At 37.3% G+C, this 21,782-nt stretch overlaps 1 protein-coding gene across 1 annotated transcript in view; it reads right to left on the reverse strand.

The window, feature by feature from the left end:
- Positions 1–21,782, reverse strand: part of ephb6 (eph receptor B6) — a 148,713-nt gene that overhangs the window by 64,167 nt on the left and 62,764 nt on the right. Inside the window, exons 2-5 of the mRNA XM_028809958.2 lie at positions 16,560–16,624; positions 9,916–10,182; positions 9,574–9,737; positions 8,952–9,247 (exon numbers count right to left, since the gene is read on the reverse strand). Of these exons, the coding sequence (XP_028665791.2) occupies positions 8,952–9,247; positions 9,574–9,737; positions 9,916–10,182; positions 16,560–16,624 (792 nt within the window). The remainder of the gene's footprint in view (positions 1–8,951; positions 9,248–9,573; positions 9,738–9,915; positions 10,183–16,559; positions 16,625–21,782) is intronic.

Raw genomic sequence — 21,782 nt, forward strand, 5'->3', positions numbered from 1 at the left:
AAGCTGACAGAGATGGGATTAGATTCATACCTAGTGGCATGGATCGTGGACTATCTTAAAGATAGACCTCAGTATGTGCGTCTTGGGAACTGCACGTCTGACATTGTGGTCAGCAACACAGGAGCGCCACAAGGGACTGTACTTTCTCCGGTCCTGTTCAGCCTATATACATCGGACTTCCAATACAACTCAGAGTCCTGCCATGTGCAAAAGTTCGCTGATGACACTGCTATCGTGGGCTGCATCAGGAATGGGCTGGAGGATGAGTATAGGGACCTAATCAATGACTTTGTTAAATGGTGCGACTCAGACCACCTACACCTGAACACCAGCAAAACCAAGGAGTTGGTGGTGGATTTTAGGAGGCCCAGACCCCTCATAGACCCCGTGATCATCAAAGGTGACTGTGTGCAGATGGTGCAGACCTATAAATATCTGGGAGTGCAGCTGGATGATAAATTAGACTGGACTGCCAATCCTGATGCGCTGTGCAAGAAAGGACAGAGCCGACTATACTTCCTTAGAAGGCTGGCGTCCTTCAACATCTGCAATAAGATGCTGCAGATGTTCTATCAGACAGTTGTGGCGAGCGCCCTCTTCTACGCGGTGGTGTGCTGGGGAGGCAGCATTAAGAGGAAAGACGCCTCAAGCCTGAACAAACTGGTGAGGAAGGCAGGCTCTATTGTTGGCATGGAGCTGGACAGTTTAACATCTGTGGCAGAGCGAAGGGCGCTCAGCAGGCTCCTATCAATTATGGAGAACCCACTGCATCCACTAAATAGTATCATCTCCAGACAGAAGAGCAGCTTCAGCAACAGACTGCTGTCAATGTCCTGCTCCACTGACAGATTGAGGAGATCGTTCCTCCCCCAAACTATGCGACTCTTCAATTCCACCCGGGGGTGTAAACGTTAACATTTAACATTATACAAAGTTATTGTCTGTTTTTCACCTGCATTATTATCATTCTTTAATTTAATATTATTTATTGTATCATTATGCTGCTGCTGGAGAATGTGAATTTCCCATTGGGAGTAATAAAGTATCTATCTATCTATCTATCTATCTATCTATCTATCTATCTATCTATCTATCTATCTATCTATCTATCTATCTATCTATCTATCTATCTATCTATCTATCTATCTATCTATCTATTAACATTTAAGAAGTAAAGATACATTGAGTACTACTGCAGTGCTTTCGCGTATAGTACATTTTTTGTTTGCCCATTACATGCATAAATGTATACATTTTTTGGTGTACCTACCCGAAAACACGCGACATGACCCGGCAGTTAAAAGTTTCTTGCTCCAGCAATTTTAACTCTGTTACAAAGTCATCCAGAGTCTCGTTTATACCTCGTGTCTTCTCATTAAACTTGTATCTGGCAAATATGGTATTGCAAACAGCAGCGGGAGCGTTTCTATAAACTCAATTTAAACTTACGGTTTACACCGTGCTTTGAAGATGCATAGTACGCAACACGTGTTTCGCCGTAATTGTGGGCTCATCAGGCGTACACACTCACTGCACTCCCTTACGGGAATCGAACCTCGGACGTCAGCGCTAGAGGCGAAGCCCCTAACGTTGTGCCACGGAGTGTGGTTCGTTCATTTGACAGCATGTAGATCGGGGTAATTACATTGCAGGCATTCGTAGTCTGATTCACAATCTGATTGTATGGGTGGTTACCTACCAGGTAACGCTTGTGGTTGGTCAGCAAGTCGGCTAACTTCTGTCACGGTACCCTCTTTCAGTTGCGAGAAGCAGATCATAGAATGGTTGAAGTAGTTTAATATATATAGCAAAATCCCCGCGCTTTGCAGGGGCAAATATGGTATTGCAAAGCGCAGCGGGAGCATTTCTATAAACTTAATTTAAAGTTACGGTTTATACCATGCTTTGTTTCATATTCTTTTCCTACCTTATCAATTGTGTAATGTGTTTTTTGAACAGGTTTGATTCATCGAAGTGATTACGCCTGCTGCGTTCAGTCACTTCACGTGAGCTGCTCTCATGTGTGATGTTGCGATGTCCACGGGTTTATTTAATGTTAGCTAAGACCTGGCAGTTAAAAGTTTCTCGCTACAGCAATTTTAACTCTGTTACAAAGTGATCCAAACTCTCGTTTATACCTCGTGTCTTGTCATTAAACTTGTATCTCGCGAATATGGCATTGCAAACAGCAGCGGGAGAGTTTGTATAAAGGTAATTTAAACTTAACGGTTTACACCGTGCCCGGCAGTTAAAAGTTTCTCGCTTCAGCAATTTTAACTCTGTTACAAAGTTATCCAAACTCTCGTTTATACCTCGTGTCTTCTCATTAAACTTGTATCTCGCGAATATGGCATTACAAATGGCAGCGGGAGCGTTTCTATAAAGTTAATTTAAGGGCACGGTTTACACCGTGCTTTTTTATACCTCGTGTCTTCTCATTAAACTTGTATCTCGCGAATATGGTATTGCAAATGGCAGCGGGAGCATTTCTATAAACTTAATTTAAACTTACGGTTTACACCGTGCTTTTTTATACCTCGTGTCTTATGAAGATGCTTGTATGCGTCACTCACTCGCTTCTTATTGTTTCGCTGCCTTGTCAATTGTGTAATGAATGTTTTCTTCAGCGCTCTTTGGGGCTCCTCCTTCTTTTCTATGTACTGAGTTCACAGTCAGTTCATGTGATTACGTGGGAGGCGTGATGATGCGACACGCAACTCCGTCTCCTACGGCCATCTTGCTGCCTTCCATTACAGTATATGGACAAAAAAGAGGTTCCAGTTATGACCATTACGCGTAGAATTTCGAAATGAAACCGGCCTAACTTTTGTAAGTAAGCTGTAAGGAATGAGCCTGCCAAATTTCAGCCTTCTACCTACACGGGAAGTTGGAGAATTAGTGATGAGTGAGTTAGTGAGTGAGTGAGTGAGTCAGTCAGTCAGTGAGGGCTTTGCCTTTTATTAGTATAGATAAAAGTCTATGAAAGTGCCAAACCATCTGCATATGGCAGTTTCTATGTTGTGTCCTGTGAACACACAATAAAAGAGAATGCTCAGAAAATGGAAAAGGCAGAGTGTGCAATAGGGCCTAAATACAAGGAAACAGACTAAAGCACCACAAACCAGTTATTGAATTTTTTAACGCATGATGAATTACTCTTCAATAACATCAATAATTGCATTTGTAGACGACTTCTCAAGGTGAACCAATGTTCCTGGCCCTGAAAGGGAAGACGAATGGAAAAGTGAAGCGCACATACGGTCTCTTTTTAAAATGGCTGATTTTCATAATTTCTGCATTTTTTCTTATTAAAATGACATAGATACACTGTTTTGATATATGTGTGTAATCTCAAGATGGAGATCGAAATTTGCTAACATTTTTGACTTGAAAAATATACATATTCAGCAAGTTCTTACTTTTCCTTGTGTCTTGGCTTTTGTTGATGGTCACTGCAAAACACAGTTTTAGGAGAAACTAATGTATTCTTTTGAATTGAAACAGAGAATTTGTAGGAATAATGGGAAGTTGGGGTATAAACATAATTTTACTTTGGTGAAACAGGAAAAAAATTTCCCCAGAACCAATTCTCTTCAGCCTATCTGAATAGCCTGTGTCTTCTGGGGTTTATGTAGATCTTGGAGACATAGAAGAATAACCTTCAAATTACTTTAAAATAATTAAATGTTATCGATGTAAAAATTATGTATAAAAAATAGTTTTATTTTTCTAAAAATACTTAAGTAAATCACACAAAAAACCCTCAAGCAAGTTTTAAAACAAACTCTTTATATTTGTAGTTATCTTAGCAACCTGGCCCGCCTGGCTTTAACTCTTAACTGCCCTGACTGGAATGTACCACTTAACTCATTGGGGGATTCAGAGATTAGTTAAACTATAATGTGAATTTCTAAGTCAACAGACCAAAACTAAAAAATCTTGTTTACATTTTATAAAGAATGGAATTGAACCTAATTTCAGGGACCTGCTCAATTAAAACAGCTGGCATACACAAAACATTTTCATTATAATTATTAAACAACCCTTTACTGAAATGTGGCTGCAGCCAAATGGTTTAAATCAATGACACACCCATTACTCAGGCTTCTCTTTTTATTCAAAAACTCTCCACTGCTTCTCAGCCCCCTAAAAAGGTATGCAAAAGGAAAATTCCACCTTTTTAAATAAACACAGAAGATTATATAACTCCTAAAATCCCTTCATTCCTCCATCCATTATTTTAGAACTTCAAGGTACACTACTAAATATATTGTAAAAAATATTTTGTAATCTAAATATATTAAATAAACTGACTCCATGACGATGTAATAATGTTTAAACAAATTAACCCACAAACCAGTAATATTACCAATGGTTTCAGTCCATTCATCACATTCACCCTGTAGAATTTTGTACAAATGGTAGATTCAATCGGATTTGAATGTAAAAATTTAATCTGTAATCTTATACCATTACAGAGTTTTAGAGGGTTTAGATCAAAACTAGTATACACTGAATCATGGCTTACTTTAACTTATTACATACAACATTGACATTTACAGTCTGCTGTACGTGCTGCGTACAGTACAATGAGCTGTTTTAGTAGTGGTGCATGATTATGACAATATTAATAATTGATGATTATTGCCTTTGATATTATGATAGTGATTCATTTCAATTACAGTTCAATGAAAAATGTACCTTGTCTTGCTAGCTGTATATCCTGTGCTCTGTTTAAATACAGTACAGTACAATTTTAATTGTGCAGAGAATCATTTAAAAATTTATAAGAAATTGGTAAATGCTGGATTATTTGAAAAATTAAACATTTAGTGTTTAATAATGTTTCTTTTTATGTTTTACAATAAAGATGCAATACTTATAATTTTTTCATTGTTCTAAATACAGTAAATACAGTGAATTACTGATATACAAATCTCTTTGTTATATTAAAAAAGTTTTCCATCGTCTCCGTGTTATTCAGCCTTGACCACTCCCCTCCACACTGCTCGCCCAATTGTTACTCCTACTGTGCACATACTCTCTGTACCACCCCGTGATGCTCTCAGTGCTTCAATGCAGTCAATTATAATGGCAAGGCAGAAAAGTAAATTATCTGTTCAAGAACGTTGAATTGTAGATTGTGAAAGAAAAAGAGCAGCAAGAGTGGATAATAAACATCGAAAAAAAGAAAATGAAGAAAAAAGAGCTACATATGATAAAAATCGAGAACAAAGAGAATTGTCCAATAAATGAAAAAAAGAAAAATATCCCGAACAAAGTGCGAACACAAATGCAAAAAAGCAAGGTTTATAGAATGTGAGTTACAGGATAAAGTAATTCATAACATTGTTTTTGACAAGTTGTTAATGTAATTAAATTTTTTATTTATGTTTTACTTATTCATTTCTATGTTTACTTTTTTACTTTTACTTTTAACTACATTTTATTATTCTTTGGTATTTAAAATAGACAGTTGTAATGAAACACTGAAGAAACTGATTTTCTGTCAAATACTCAATGACCCAACCGTCTTCTTCCCACTGCCCGCATACTTTTCTATATTCCATCTCTTTAAATGTAATTGCCTTCTCTAATGGAGGAGAGCCCCGACACCCTTTGAGATAGTGGATACCAAGCGTCTGTCCCCAGGGGTTGGTGAGTGAAGGGGGCGGAGCCTCTTAGTGCTTATAAAATATAATAAACATTATTCCCTTTTAAACAAAACTCAATGACTGCTGTTACCTGATTTTACTTTTGATAGCTTGCTGTATACAGACATGTGGTAGGGTAAACAGGTAATTAATGGCTATTTGTCTTGTAGGCCTAATGTTACCGGGACTTAGTGCTGCTTGCTTAGCTTTTATGCACACTTCATAATAGACCATGTGGTTACATTTTAAATGGCTGTGTAAATGTTTGGCTGCAGTGGTTTAATAGTTTGCACAGTACACTTTTAAAACTAAATATTTCCAAATTACAGATGATTCTCTTGATTTTTGTACTTAAATGTCTAAAAAGTGTCAGATGATCTCGGGTGATCTTACTTATACTCCTCAATTTTTATTAAAGCTGCTGCAAACAGAAAAGAAATAGATTCACACTTTTTAAAAAATGCATTTACTATTTAGCATGTAGTTAGCCCTATGATGTGAGTGCCTCTGTATATGCAGAGCAGTGGTTGAAATTAATATACATATGTGCTGGTATTTCATGTGTTACACTAATGTATTGATGTAAGCGCGGGGCAGCAAAATCAATTGTCACATCACAATTTTTGTGGCTTCTCCATTAGAAATCCAGGAGCCACTATCTAAGACCATCATTTTTCCCTTTGAGGTTGCAGCACCGTGATTGAAGAGTGGCGATAGGAGGGGGGATCATTTTTCAGCATTGTGAGTGGGCCCGGAGGTCAACATAGAGGAATGGATAACCAAGATGACAGCCGGTAGACATCTAAAAGTGCCGTTAGTCAACAGCAAAAAAGAAAAATAGGCGCTTGCTAACTTTTGGGCTTTGCATCACCCTTGAGCTTAGCTGAACTTTCTTTTTCCTTTCACAACAAGATTGTGTCTCTTTTTTTCTTTCTAGTACACCACCCTGTCTTCAGTCGTCTGTCCATCCTGTTTGTTGCTTGTGCTATTTGCACGACCTGTCAATCACTTTTGCTGCATCCTTTATTTGCATAAAGCACAGTCTCAGGGCAGCGCTGAGCATGTAAGTTTGTATAATGTTAATAAATATCAACAAATCCAAAAAAATAATAGACAAATTTAAAAAAAATGGGTTGGCTAATTTTGCTTTTTTCTATAATGTCACAAAATTTCAATCAAGTCTGTCAAGGCATTTTTGACATTTTGGGTATACAGTATTATTGACGGAGTTTTACTCCTAAATGCCGATATATTGAAAACTCTTTTTTTTGAAGTGAACACCTACAGAACTAGATGTACCATCCTGCCAACCTTCAACTTTTTAATAGTGTCTATTGCATATAATAATATGCACAGTGCCCTCCACTATTATTGCCACACCTTGCAAAAATTAGTAAGAAGAGACAAAAATCACTGTTTGCTGAAGAACTGTTATCTTGCCCTGAAAAAATGAGAAACATCTGACTTTTAATTGAAACAAGTTCATTCAAAGAAAAGCAAAGCCCTCATCAAGAAATAAATATTTTTAACAAAAACACATGTGCTACAATTGTTGGCACCTTTGCATTTAATACTTTGTACAACCTCCCTTTGCCAATATAACAGCACAGAGTCTTCTCTTGTGACCTTTTATAAGGTTGGAGAATGCAGAGCATAGCATCTGAGACCATTCTTCTTTACATAATCTCTCCAGATCATCCAGGGTCCTAGGCCCTCTCCTGTGTACTTTCCTCTTCAGTTCACTAAACAGGTTTTCAACAGGGTTCAGGTCAGGGCACTGAGATGGCCATCGCAGAACTTTGATTTTGTGGTCAGTTAACCATTGCAAGGTTGATTTGGACATGTGTATCAGATCATTTTTTCTGCTGGAAGATCCAGTGACAATCCAGCTTTAGTTTCCTGGTGGAGGCAACCAGGTTTTGATTTATAATCTCCTGATAGTTCATGGAATCCATGATGCCATGTACCCTAGCAATGTTTCCAGAGCCTTTGGAGGAAAAACAGCCCTACAACATCATAGAACCTCCACCATATTTCACAGTTAGGACAAGGTTCTTTTCATTATAGCCATCCTTCTTTTTACACCAATACCTACTTTGCATGTTTATTGCCAAAAACTTCAATTTTTGTTTCATCATACTATAGAACACGGTTCCAGTCAAGTTGTAGTAATGTTTTACAAACTCCAGGCGCTTATGTTTGTGGATAACTGACAGAAAAGGATTCTTTCTGGCATACCTTCCAAATAATCTGTTGAATTAGAGATGCCATCTAATGGTGGTCCTGGAGACTTGATAATCCCAGGATTTTAGTTTTTCTTGCAATTCCCCAACAGTGATCCTTGGAGATATTATTGCCTCTCTTACCATCCTTCTCATTGTATGTGGGAGTAAAATAAACTTGGGTTCTCTTCCAGGCAAGTTTGTCACAGTTGCAGTTGATGACCACTTTTTTATTACTGCCCTAACTGTAGAAATGGGCATTTTCAGGCGAGTAGATGTTTTTTTATAACCATTCCCTGAGTTATGAAGGGCAATACACTTCTCCCTCATTTGGATTGAGTGTTCTCTTGTCTTTGCCATGATGATGGTTGGTTAAGAAAATTTGGTTTTGTGCCTCCTCACATTTGCATCCCAGTTAATCAGGAAGTCATTGATTTCAGCTGGAAAGTTCCTATACATTCCAATCAACTTGTCCAATTTAAATGGGAAACATGCTTCAGTTGCATTGTTTCACATTCATTTCCATGGGTGCCAACAATTGTGGCACATGTGTTTTTGTTAAAAATATTTACTTCTTGATGAGAGCTTTGTTTTTCTTAATGAACTTGTTTCAATTAAAAGTCAGATGTTTCTCATTTTTTCAGTGCAAGGTGATGGGTCTTCAGCAAACGGATTTTTTCTAACTCTTCTTACTATTTTTTACAAGAGGTGCCAATAACAGTGGAGGACACTGTATATATATATATAGATAATAAGAGAACCAAGCAAATTAAAAATGTAAAACTTGTGTCAAATGAATTAAGAGACTGGGTAAAAGCTGTGTTATTAATACATATGTTCTTAGATGAACAATAAAACAAAAAGATTGATTTCAAGGACACTAAAAGCAAGAAGAATATGTTTATATAAGAAGATGGAAAGAATACAAATATTAAGGCTTCTCTTGGAAAGTTTAAAAACACTACCCTTTTTAAGTATAAAAGTATTCTTGGGAAGATTACAGTATGTTTGAACTAGAATCTAAAAGAAAGCAAGGCACATACTGTAGACAGAGAAATCCACAATCTCTTCTCACCAGTGCAAGATGTTCCATTCTGCCCGGCCTCGTATCCAGCTTTGCATTCACAGCTCCCAACAGGCACCATCCAGTCTCCATCAGCATTACAATGCAGCTTTGGGGGATTGGCAGCTTGTGGTTGGGCATGTTCCACACAAGTACCTGCCACCTGGACAAGGGCAGACAGCTCAGGCCCTGATGGTGTATTGGGGAATACAGCCAGGTATCGAGATGTTTCAGGACATTTCCTGTAGAAGAGGGAGACCCCAATGAGGGAAACACATGCCCCACTGTCCTGGAAGCCCAATATGAAGCTGGAGGAAAAAAAAGAGGAAGCCAGTGAACTTCATTACAGTCATGTAATTGAATTCACAATTCAGTAGTGTGAGCCACTTAATACCAAATCAGTCATCAGTAGAAAAAGGAGAAAAAGTGGGAATAGGCTAACCTAAACGCATTCAAGTACGGGTATATTCTTGGGTCTCTAGTCTCTAGTTTTTGTCTTTTGGTATATCAGGCTATTACTGACTACATAAGAGTTAACTAGTAATTCAGTGTGCAGCAATTAGATCCAGCAATTCTGTCAGTCCTACTTGGTGACCTCAAGAGTTAGTCTGGTTGCAAAGTAAACAGCACTCACCCTTTCCGAGTCAGTGGCCCAAAGCTGCGAGTTTTCTCATTTACTCTCTGGCGCCGGTTGGGCTGATACTGGTGAGGTTGGCTCTGCTCGACCTGAGAGAAGCTCTTGTCAGCTGCAATTGTGTCAATCTTGACCCAGCTGCCCCGTGCTTCAGCATCAGCTACCTTAAGAGACAAATGCCAACTGTGTCTTATTTGGAGCCAAATCCTGCTTTCTTTTTTTTATTGTTATCTCATACAAATCCATTCTACGCGCATGTTTTTGTGTTGGAGTTTAAGTTTAGTCCGTCTGTCTGCCAGCCACTTATTCACTCTCTCTTTTCATTTGCTTTCTCATACATACCATGATGGCCCAGTTCTGTTCGGCTTCTTGCTCACTGTCAACCTCCTGATAGTATAGAGTGAATGTCTCCTTGCATGAAGACGCCACATTCCGTACGCTTCCACAATCCCGCACGCTGAAACGTATAGTGACATACATCCGTGAGGCAGAGCCCCGCTGAATGAAGGGTGTGGCTAGCCAGTTATTTTGATTGGCCAAGTTGATGTTGCAGACTTCAAATGTTCGGATCAGCTGCTTACGATCATCAAGGACGCTTACTTCATCCCACTGTGGATAAAACCAGAAACAATAATTGATGATGTCAAGCAAAAAAAGCAAAGGAGTAATGATCCTCTATGTGCATTGCACATGGTGAAATGTACATTTGTTTTCTTTTCACAAAATTAAAAAAAACATATACATTTAAATGTAACAGAACTCAATGTGTGAACAGTAAAATTGTATCACAGAGTTGTTTTTCTTGACAAAAACATCTAAGTTTTGGGTTGATTTGTAATCACCATCTAAATTGTAATTTATACCTACTGGTTGTAGAGTGGGCGGCACAGTGGCACAGTGGTAGGTTGTGGTAGTGTCTATGTGGGTTTCCTCCGGGTGCTCCGGTTTCCTCCCACAGTCCAACAACATGCAGGTTAGGTGGATTGGCGATTCTAAATTGGCCCTAGTGTTTGGGTGTGTATGTGTGTGTGTCCTGTGGTGGGTTGGCGCCCTGCTTGGGATTGGTTCCTGCCTTGCACCCTGTGTTGGCTGGGATTAGCTCCAGCAGACCCCCGTGAAACTTTGTTCAGATTCAACGGGTTAGAAAATGGATGGATGGATGGTTGTAGAGCTCACCCTTTGTAAATTTGCACCAGAAAATCAATTTGAATTTATACTAAGTACAGCTAGATCACAGCCTTGAACCATTGTTTTTCCCTGTTAGTTGTAAAGCCCAGGCCATCTTGGACATGGTAAGATGAATACAGAGATATTCTGTCATTTTAAGATGATTCATTTGTTCCTTCTTGACATGCAAGTGATTACCATTACTGTTTGGTTGAGTTAAAATGATACATTAGAACTGAGGCAAATACACCAATATACTGTATCTCTATTCACTCCTCCATCTGTAACTGACTGCACAAGGTCAAATTTAAAGCTAGACTGAAAAATAAGCTAGAAGATTAATACACTAAAAAAGAGTACAGTTAACAACAGGAATCCTTTGTTAATTGTTATATTGGTTGGAAAACACACATGAGCTTTAGGGTCACTTAACAAGCCTGGTCAGAAAACCCTATGATATTTGAGTATTGGATAAAAGTGTATGATTATACAAGAGGAATTCTACGCTACAGAAGAGGTGAAGGAATGCTGACATTTTTTTAAGTAATCACACAGAGGGGTGAAGAACAATGTCATGGTATGTCATTATAAAGGCTGTAGAGAAAGAGATCCCCTTTCCAAAGTTCTTGCAATGAGATCTCCCTAAAATCAAATTTTAACTCACCTTTTGTTAACCCTCTTATGCATGCATAGGATTATAACATAATCTTTTTATTTAATTTCCCTTTATCTTTGGTATAGTGTGGCCCACACAGGTAGCCTTTCAGACTGGATAATGGATAGTTGATACTGCACACTTGATCTTCACAAAGATGTGAATCAGCTACTTGGGTCCAGGTTTGGAGAGTTGAGAGGATGTGGCCTCCCTTTCAATGCTCAATGCTGCAGAGCAGATTTGCAGCCATGAAGTGAAATGGAGATATTTGATAGCTTTCCTCACTGCTTTTCCATGTCTGACCTATGCAAACATGTAGTCAAATGTCTGAAGAGTGCCACTGTGATTTGTTAGGTTTATTCCATACACATAAATTTATTTAAAACGGGTAACTACGGCCATAAATAAATACAGCTGAAGCCACACAGACCAGCTGTCAGGGAGAATCACTACTGCCACATAAGCAACCTGACAGGGATACGGCAACAGATAAGTGGAGACAACTCAAGCTGGCTATTAGAACAGAGTAGGTGTATCTCGTGGTATGATGGTCAGTTTATGGTCAATACTTATGGTGTACTATTTATATTTAAGTTATGCCAGCAAAGATTGTATCCATGTTTGGAAACTGAATGATCTTATTTTGGAATCCTTGGACTGTAAGAAATTATAAAGCCATTGGAAATTGCCCTAAACATTAGAGCTCAACTATGGATGGATGGCAGACATCGCTCCTGCCCATACCTAAGAAACTGCACTCTCTCGAAGCAGACCGGAGCCAAAAGCAGAAACCCCATAACTTCATGCTTTTGCCAGTAGTTTGGTTTTGTTTGGTTTATGTATTGCATCATTCATTTACATCCTTTGATTCTTTCTACATTTTGGTTCGGATTTCATCTCCTGATCCCTATTACAGCCCTAGTGCAATCTCACATGCTGTCATTCCTGGGTTCCCTATTATAGTTCATGTTATGTCTAAGAGAGAGATGCTGACAGCTGGTAAGTGCAAAACTCTAAAAACCTTTTTTATTGTCTTCTTCTTTTCTTTTACACTTCTCAGACCAAAGCAATCAAGCTCATCTCACAAAAAGCAGACCTACAGCACATGGTGGCATAATCAAACCCTGTAATTCAATAATAACACAGTGCACATATATAACAGTTCACTCAGCAATTGCAACACTTTCTCCTTTTGATGTTGTTGAACGCTGGACAGAAATTTGGCTATCTTTGATAGACATCCTGCCATAACAGAATTCTACAGGCCATTTCTTGACTTGAAGGATACTAGTCTTAGCACAGAATAAATCTCAGAAGGTGTATTGTAATCGGAAGATATAAATTTAATGATTGTGCAATACTTGAGTCTTGGCACTTATGTGAACTGAAACAAGAAACATATCCAATATGTCATATATGGAAGCTTGTAATTCACACATTTTTTTAAGCAGGTGCTAATCTTTGGCCACTTACAAAATTACAATCACTGAACATCCCTCTCAGGTTCAGGTTCAAAGTTTTTGATCACTCCTTATGGTCTGAAAAAGGGAAAGACTACTGACAGTCAGCAACAAAACATATTAGACAAAGATGTCTATCATTTTGGGAGATTATCACTAGCTCTTATTAACTGGAATTATTGAAGTTCTTATTTTGAAAACATAAATACATATAACAATTCAGAAGAGGAAAAAACATCACAAATGTAACAGGATACCCTCCTCTAACAATGCAAGGTTCTTTAAAAATGACTCATCCATGACTTTTCTTAATGTAATGAAAAAGAAGAGAATCTCATTTATACTGTATATTACATAATTTAAAAGGAGCAGGTGTGCGTAGAAATCACTAACTTGTTAAGGCTGTAAAAGTCTCAGCAGAAGACAATTACAGGGATATTGTATTGTTCAGATAGATATCTGTATCTACTACCACAGCAACCTTCTGTCTGTCTTTCCATGTCACCAGTCAGCTACACTCTTAAAAATAAAGGTCCGAGTGATGCCATAGGGGAACCAGTTTTGGTTCCCAAAAGACCCAACCACATGAAGATTCCAGAAAGAACCTTTATTTATTTAGGTCTGTAAAGGGTTCCATGCAGTAAATAACTATGACTAGATCGTAATAAATTTGTGAAATGTTAATGAGTCCTCCTTTTAAAAGGACTCTTGCTGCATATGTTCAATAACACAGGCCAAGTGCACGTTTTCATAACCTGTTAGTGTCCATCTAAGCAGCCTTACAAACATTAAAGATTTAGGGTTTTTTCTAAGTCTTAGGAAGTTTCACAAAACACAAAGAACCAACTTCATATGTGAAGAACCTATGAATGAAATGAAATGGTGCTTGTCAAGCAAGAGTTCAATGAGGAACCATACAACCCAGAAACATTATTTTTAAGAGTGTATATCTACCTCTACCTCTTTTGTCTCTGCTTATGTACTTATTCATTTATCCCATCTTGACATTATAGTATCTTTCTAAACTATTCTCTTTAAAACACTTTTGTTTCTTTGTCTAAAGCACAATCAAGAAGCTTAGGTTCATCAGGCTGCACTGTCTTCTGGTTGACCTTAATACTCTGTCAATGTATTAGTCACTAAATTAGTTCCAGCTGCTACTATCAGTATGTGTTACCTGCCTATAATTACGAATCATAGTCATATGTTATGTGACTTTATTATTATCTGACTTTCTATGAAATATTTATCAATTTGCAAGTCAATTGAACATATAGAGAATTTTATTTTTTTAATATCAACAAAATATCAAGAGATATTCAGGTTAAGTCAGATGTACCACATGAGGTCCAGAATGGAGTCAGTTGTAAGGTGTTTTGTGAACCTCACCTTTCTCTGTGTGTTTCCTTTTATAGACTAAACTGGATGTATGTCCTACCCCCGCCACAACATTACTTATTTGGTAACAGAAAATATTACAAATGAACACTGAATGATGGGACACGCTACATGATGAGGAAAGAACGGTTGGACCTGGATGCACTGGGAGACAAGACTGTAAAGATAACAAAAGAGTCTAGTGTTTCTAATTACTGCTTCTAGACTGATCCATTACTAAAGATGCTGCAGTTTTTACATTGATCCTCTGTAGACACTGTAGCATCAGCATCTGGACCATTTCATATTTTTCAAAGTTATACAGGCATGAATGTTTTGAATTCTACAGATCAGGTCAAAGAGCCTGTTTCTTTAAAGACTACTATCTGTAATATAATAAATGTACCTATATAGTCATTAAAATCAATGTAAGACTTTTTCTGATAAGTACCGTAAGCTGAAGTTATCCATTGTGTGCATTGGCTGCTTAAAAAAATGAATTTAGACATTTAGCTAGAATGGTTCACATTAGATTTTTACGTGTAGGCAGTTGTGCTCCGGTGCTATAGTCTGATTGGAGGTAAATTAAATTAATTTATTCCTCAAGTTTTGAAAGAAAATGCTTTGATTTTTAAGGAAATAAGAATGAAACGGGCCCAGCTTAGTTGCACAGTGTCACAAAGCCTCACAACACCGGTGACATGAGTTCATTGTCTTTGTGGCATTTGCATGTTCCTTCTTTATGGTCTTTCAGTTCTCAGCTTTCTTTCAGCATACAAAAACAACCAGGTTAGGTTGATTGTGACTCTAAATTTGCCACTTGTTAATAAGTGTGTGCACATAAGTGTGCAACGAAATGGACAGGACTCCTGCTGTGTTTTGATGGTGCAAAGCTGCAGCTACTTAAAGCAGTTTCAAACAATGGATGGATGAAAGGTGAATGAATTAGAAAATGATATATAATAAATTTGAAAATTGTTTAGCTGTTTCTGTATGTTTGTTTTATGCTTTATGTTTTACTTATGTTTTACGTGTGTGAAAGTTTCTTCACCAGTGCTCTATCTCTCAAGTATGTTCACGTAAAGCCTACTTCTCAGACTCTTGTCATTATTTTTGAGGCAACTTTCTGTCTGCTTTTATACTTTAAAGGTCTTTAAAGGTGACTCTCCACATGCCTCCCATGCTGCTTTTCCTCCTTATGTGTCTCACACTCACACTTTCTCTTTTATTGCATCAACAAGGCCAAACTGACTAATCACACCAAAGCCAAACTAACCAATCAGATTGATCAGTGGGATTGAGTATACAGATGTTAGTGGGTTTTTTTTATATAGAAGATAGATTACTTTCTTATCTGCAGGGGCTCCAAAATGAACCAAGACTGTAAATCATTGCATTCAAAATCAGGACGCTAAAAATAGGAATATAAGGAAACAATTTTGTATATATTAAGTATATAATTTTTGAATACTGTATAGGCATTCAATATGTAAACAAAAATGTTCCTTATAAAACGGCCATTTGTTTACTTATTGGAGGTTGGGGAACGGAAACCTATAGAAGTTGTATCAGGTACAAGGGGCGGGGTTCAGCCTGGATAGGGAATTAGTGCACTGTAGAGAACACTCACACTCACTCACACTGGGTCAGTTTAGACTCGCCAATTCATCTGCAGTGCATATCTTTCAAATGAGGGTCACACATTCTAACAAGGAAAGAACATACATACTCCTGTGTGACTGCAATTTAAACTCAGGACTCTAGAACTGTGGGACACTATTTCATCATGACAAAATATAATTGTAATAATTTACTGGAACAAGACCTTTGGTTTGTTATTATTACATTATGCTTCCTTTTGAAGCAAAGCCGGAGATCAAGAGCAAACAGCAAAACTCTCATTTAGCACAGTATGGTGGTGACTTTTTTTTCTGATATTGAACAGATGGGACATGCAGAAGGAGACATTTGTTGAGAAAATTGTTGCAGACCCTGGGGGTGAGACTGTTAAATGAGAAAACTGATTATTTAGGGGCTATTAATGATAAAATTATACAAATAGGAATCTAAACAAAGAATTTTCTAACTAGGCAGAATATGTCTTTTCGTAATAATAATCTGGTAATTTTTTTTAGTATCTTTCAACACTCTTTCAATATTTCTTATGCTTCTAAAAGAGAGGTTGGCTAAAGAAAGGGGATAGATAGAAGTTTCCTGAGCCTGTAATTTTAATGGTCATTGTTTAATGATTGAGAGACAAAACAGTAAGAACCAACTGTAAAACTAAGTTTCATTACCCATGGCTGTTAGATTTGAGTAACACTCACCCCTGTATCTGGATATACTCTCCAGCCCAGTTCAGTGGTTGAGTCCGATGTGTCCAGCAACATTACTACAAAAGAACACAAAATCATAATTACTATAACATAAATAACATACCCATCTTAAACAAAAACAGAGAATATCAGAGTTTCTGAAATCTTTAATACTCCTGTTTAAGTAGTTTGTTGGTTCCAACAAAATCATTAAGGTCCACTTCTGAATTAAGATGACCTTAAAATGTTATAGACTAAAGCCAGCCTATTGAAATGGTGGCCCGCAAACCACATGCGGCCCAGCCTGTGCTCCCGCCAGAAACACGGAGAAAAAATGAGAAAAACACATTTCTTGAGTCTTCAGAAACTCCTACATAATTCTCCACAGTAGTACAAACCATGAAGGCAACACTGCATATAGCATAGCAACATTCAGCCCACAATGAAGCACATTGCTTTGAGCCTAGATATGGTGGTAGTAGTCTATGATACTGTGACGACCTGTCAGATAAGACACATGCTTCTCAGGGGGAATCTTCAAAATGCCAACTGGCTTTTTATTTGGTGTGCCGCTCTATAAACGATGTCCTGATCCTGTCACTCAGCTCTCTCTAGGGAGGTACCCTGAGCCCTCACAAAGTGTTTTCCCCCAAGACTCCATCCCACATCCTATGCAGTAGCCAGACATGTCACAGTATCAACATTATGTGAGATGTATAACAAAGCCATGCCTAAACACAGATGTGGTAATTTAAAATGAACCTATGTTCCATCATTGTTCAATTAACATTGCACTCTTGTGTGTTAGTTACCGTTATCACTTGTTATATGTTTGTATACTGGTAACTTTGATAGCATTGATAGTTCTTTCTTTATTTTGTTAAATGCACTTTGTGATGTGAAGGAGTTACATATACGCAGTACTGCAACTGTAGAGAAGCTGCCTCACAGTAAAGAAATCATGAGTTCATGTCCCAGGTCTTCTCTGGGTGGAGCGCAAAGTGCTTTGATTTGTGAGAAAAGCGTTATGTAAATAATTATTATTATATGACCAAAATATTTATTTTATTTCAAAAGGGAAACAAATGTTATTGCTAATACTGTGCACCTTTTTTGATTTTACGCATTTTGAGATGTGTATGGATCAAATGTTAGCAAAATATTTATTTTATTGCAAAATGTATTTTATTTCAAAAGGGAAACAAATGTTAATGTTAATACTGTGCACAATTTTGTTTTTATGCACTTTGAAGTATGCTTAGGTCAGATATAACCAAAATGTTTATTTTTTATTTCAAAAGTGGAAAAAATATTTCTGCTACCTCAGATTCTGTTCAGATATAGCATTTTTATTGTTTTTTATGCACTTTTTCATGTGCCTGTGATACATGTGACCAAATGTAAAAGGGAAACTGAATAAACATTAATTGTTGTTCAATTCATTCATTTATGTTGGTTTAAAATGTGTTATTATCTGTTACTTAGCAGCTGCTGAAAATGTCTGTCCCAGCTAAATTTCTTGGTTTGAAAGTCTGGCCCAACTGAAATTGTAATTGAATAGCCCTAGACTAAAGTCTCACCTAAAGCAGAATCTAGAGTTTTAATAACTAAGAACATCTTTACTAATGGTTCAGACAATACTACCTATCCGTCCCTTATCTAAATTCACTTTGCTTCATTAAGGGGTTGCAGACAGGTAGAGCCAGTTAATGAACATATACTGTGTGAAAGTGCAAGTAGCATAGAACTACTTATACTTTATAGTTGTCTGCCATGTACCTGATTATTTTTAATTCAATCTTTCCATCCATCTATTTTTCTGAGCCTCAAGGAGCTAAAACCAATACTTATAAGACTGTACTCAACGCAAGGAGCCATCCCAGGTGGGGAGAAGAGTCCAACACTGGGTAGACACATTCATACGGAGATGCACAAGTCATATTGGCCCAAGTTAAAATCACCAACTGATATAACATGAATGTTCTTGGGATGAAGGAAGAAATCAAAGTCCTTATAAAAATACTGGAGGAAAGCAAACTGCATTCAAACTGTATATCAGCAAAAACTTGTAAATGTAAACCTATAACATAAAATGTACATTGTTTTGAGTTACATATAATTAGTCCTCTTTTCAAAATTGCGTAAATAATGACCATCTGGTAAAGAAAATTCATTGCTCATTATGCTAAACAAACCATACTGTGTTGCCAATGCAAACTGAGCAGTTTGGAATATGACAGCACCAAGAGATGAGGTGTTAATGAAAAATCAAAACAAAGTCACTAACCAGGAATTCTAAATAAATTGTTTCCAAATCCTAAACACTAATGAAATTAAAGTCCAAAAAGTAATTTTTAAATTTCAAGATCAGAAACACAGTATCGCACAACACTGTTTTGATATCCACAATCACAGATGAAGACAGATATGGGATATTGGCTTTAAAAGCATTGCACTGGTGATATCACACGGTAAGATTTCAGGGACCACATCATTCAGCAACCAGGAGTTGCATCTTGACAACAGGCGCCTCAAAGTGGTGTTGTGGTAAGCGAAAATACCAAAACAAAATATAAATAACCCTAGGAACTCGGCAGAAACAAGATGACACCAAATTGTTCCTTGATATTCAAAATACTCAAAAATGGAAAAAGTGATCTCTGAAAATATCTCTCTATTATAAAAGAAAATCTTGAGATGAGACAAGACTATTGCCAAGAGATTTTTACAAGTCCAGCGAGACGAGACTATTGACAAGAGATTTTTTCAAGGCCTTTCCTCCTCTCAACCATTTACGGTTAATGGCTCATGCCCACGGTCCTCTCACCTCTCATTCGTGTGAATGCTTTTGTCAGAGCTCTCTCAGCTCTTATAATTTTTTATATTTTCCTCACTTTAAGTTCCTAATAAAAGTAGACGTATTATGTCCAAATCTTATTGAAGAATTTCATCCCAAAGGGTTATCAACAGAAGAAATGAGTACACAGGCAATCCTAGCACAGAGAAACGATGAAGTCAATCAAATGTAAATTATCGGTTACATGGCAAATTGGTTAAATGCGTATCAGTAGACTATGCTGAAACAGTTGGTGGTGATGGTGTAGAAGATGAAAACATCAACTTACAATAGCCCGTAGAACATCTGCAACCATTAACACCGTCCGGTCTTCCACCGGCCAAATTACTGTTGAAAGAAGGATGTATCATAATGTTATTGTGTAATTTATGTATGAGTGATGGGCTATGCAATAGGACAAGATTAGTTTTATTCAAAATTGGTTGAACAATTCTGACATGTAAAATTTTAACAGGCGACAAAAAGGTAATGTAGCATATCTTCCGTGGATAACATTAGACACCAAAGGAGATCTTGATATGTCATTCGCATTAAAACATTTACAGTTTCCCATTAGAATAGCTTTTTCTATGACAGTTAACAAATCACAGGGACAAACATTCGAAAAAGTCAGTTTATTTATTAAAGAGAAAGAATGATATTCACTCACAAGCAGTTATACGTTGCATTGTCACGCTGTAACTCCAAACACAGAATCAAAATTCAATGCGATATTGACGAAAAGTTCATTCCAAATGTTGTTTTTATTGAAGTTTTGCAATAAAAGTGTAAGTTTAAAAAGTATTTGCATGTTAATTTCAAAGCCAAACAGACCGAAAACGTATAACACAACGAATACCTCTAATTCAACATGAAACACATTTTTTCGATTTATTACATTTTACTATTTTTACTATGGATAATTACTCACTGCAATGTAAAATAGTTAGGTCTATTATGCATATGTAACAATTCCCATGAAAATAACAATCTGTTTAAATTGTACATCCTCTTCCCCATACGCGAGCAGCAGAGCCGCGAAATGGCTAGCATGTAGTGCCCACCCGGGGGTTGGCGAGCGAAGTGAGCAGGAGGAAGAGTCCCCTAGTTTATTAAATGCTAAATCAATTTTCAATAACATTGTAATAACATACAAATAGGAAATACAAGTCATAGATAAACTTCAGCACATCTCTTAATAATTTGGCTATGTAAAGCTACTTTTCTCCTTACTTATCAGACTAATTTATATAGCTACAAACCAAATCCACCTCATCTTAAAAAATCACTCCAAAATTAGAAGTGAAGGACTGTACACAGCCTTTATATTGGACAGAGTGGTTTCACTTCCTCACTCCAAATTTGCTCATGTTTGTTCTAGTTGTCTTTGGATTCCAGCTTTTGTAAGTGTTCTTGTTTTTGATCTCCATGGGTTGTGAACTTTTTCGCTCTAACTGGTTTAGTTAGTGTTTAGCTTGCCTAGCCCCTTTAAGTGATGTGAGTGGGGAGAAAAATAATGGTGAAAAATATATTTTTTGATAGTATGAACTTGATGCAGTGTTTCAATCTACTTGTTACTTCATGTTGGGCTGCAAGAATGACTGAGACAGAGATTGTGAATCACTAACACCCAGTCCCACTTCAAAGCCCAGCTCTGCTCCGACCAGAAGATTGCTTGAATGTATATTTGGAATGACCGTGAAGACAAATATGTGTCAGTGTCAGTGTCATAGTCTCGATCATTCTCAGAGCATATGATGAGAGTGTTAATGTGCCGTGCTTCAGTCAATTTTTAAGTGGGTTCCTCATTTATCTTAATATCTTCAAACTACATGACCCTCAACACTATACCAGAGTACTTTAGCGAGAGAATGCAATAGTGTGTTAGATTGATTGCCTCCCAACCATTTGTTTGCTCACATCCTAAAAACATTCTTTCCTCTCATCAAATTTTTTGGTCCTTGAATATAATAGTTAGCATTCTAGTACATTAGAGGGAGCATGGGTGAACCCAATCGAATTATACAATTAGGGGTTGGTTTTAGGGTATCAGATTATCCCCCAAATAATCTGTGCAAAAGATCCTAACCCTACCTAAGTCTAATTTTATCCTGAGGCCATATCTATTTTTGTTTAATTTAAAATATAATAAATATTCAAGTAAAGTTCTTCTCAATGTAGATTTAAATAGTCTTAATCTTTAGCTCTGAGTAATGTTGTTGAGGGCAATACTCCTGCTCCCCCACAGAAATGACCTTAAGATGGGAGGAAATCAAAGCCTACCTTGACCAGTGCTCAGCTGCACTAAAAAAACCTTACGGGAACTGAAGTGCATGCAGCCCACAAAATGAACAGCTTATGCTGACATTCTGCATGTGTATTCATGAGACTGCCTTTGG

This window comes from Erpetoichthys calabaricus, chromosome 9 (assembly GCF_900747795.2).
Source record: "Erpetoichthys calabaricus chromosome 9, fErpCal1.3, whole genome shotgun sequence".
NCBI classification, from domain to species: Eukaryota; Metazoa; Chordata; class Cladistia; order Polypteriformes; family Polypteridae; genus Erpetoichthys; species Erpetoichthys calabaricus.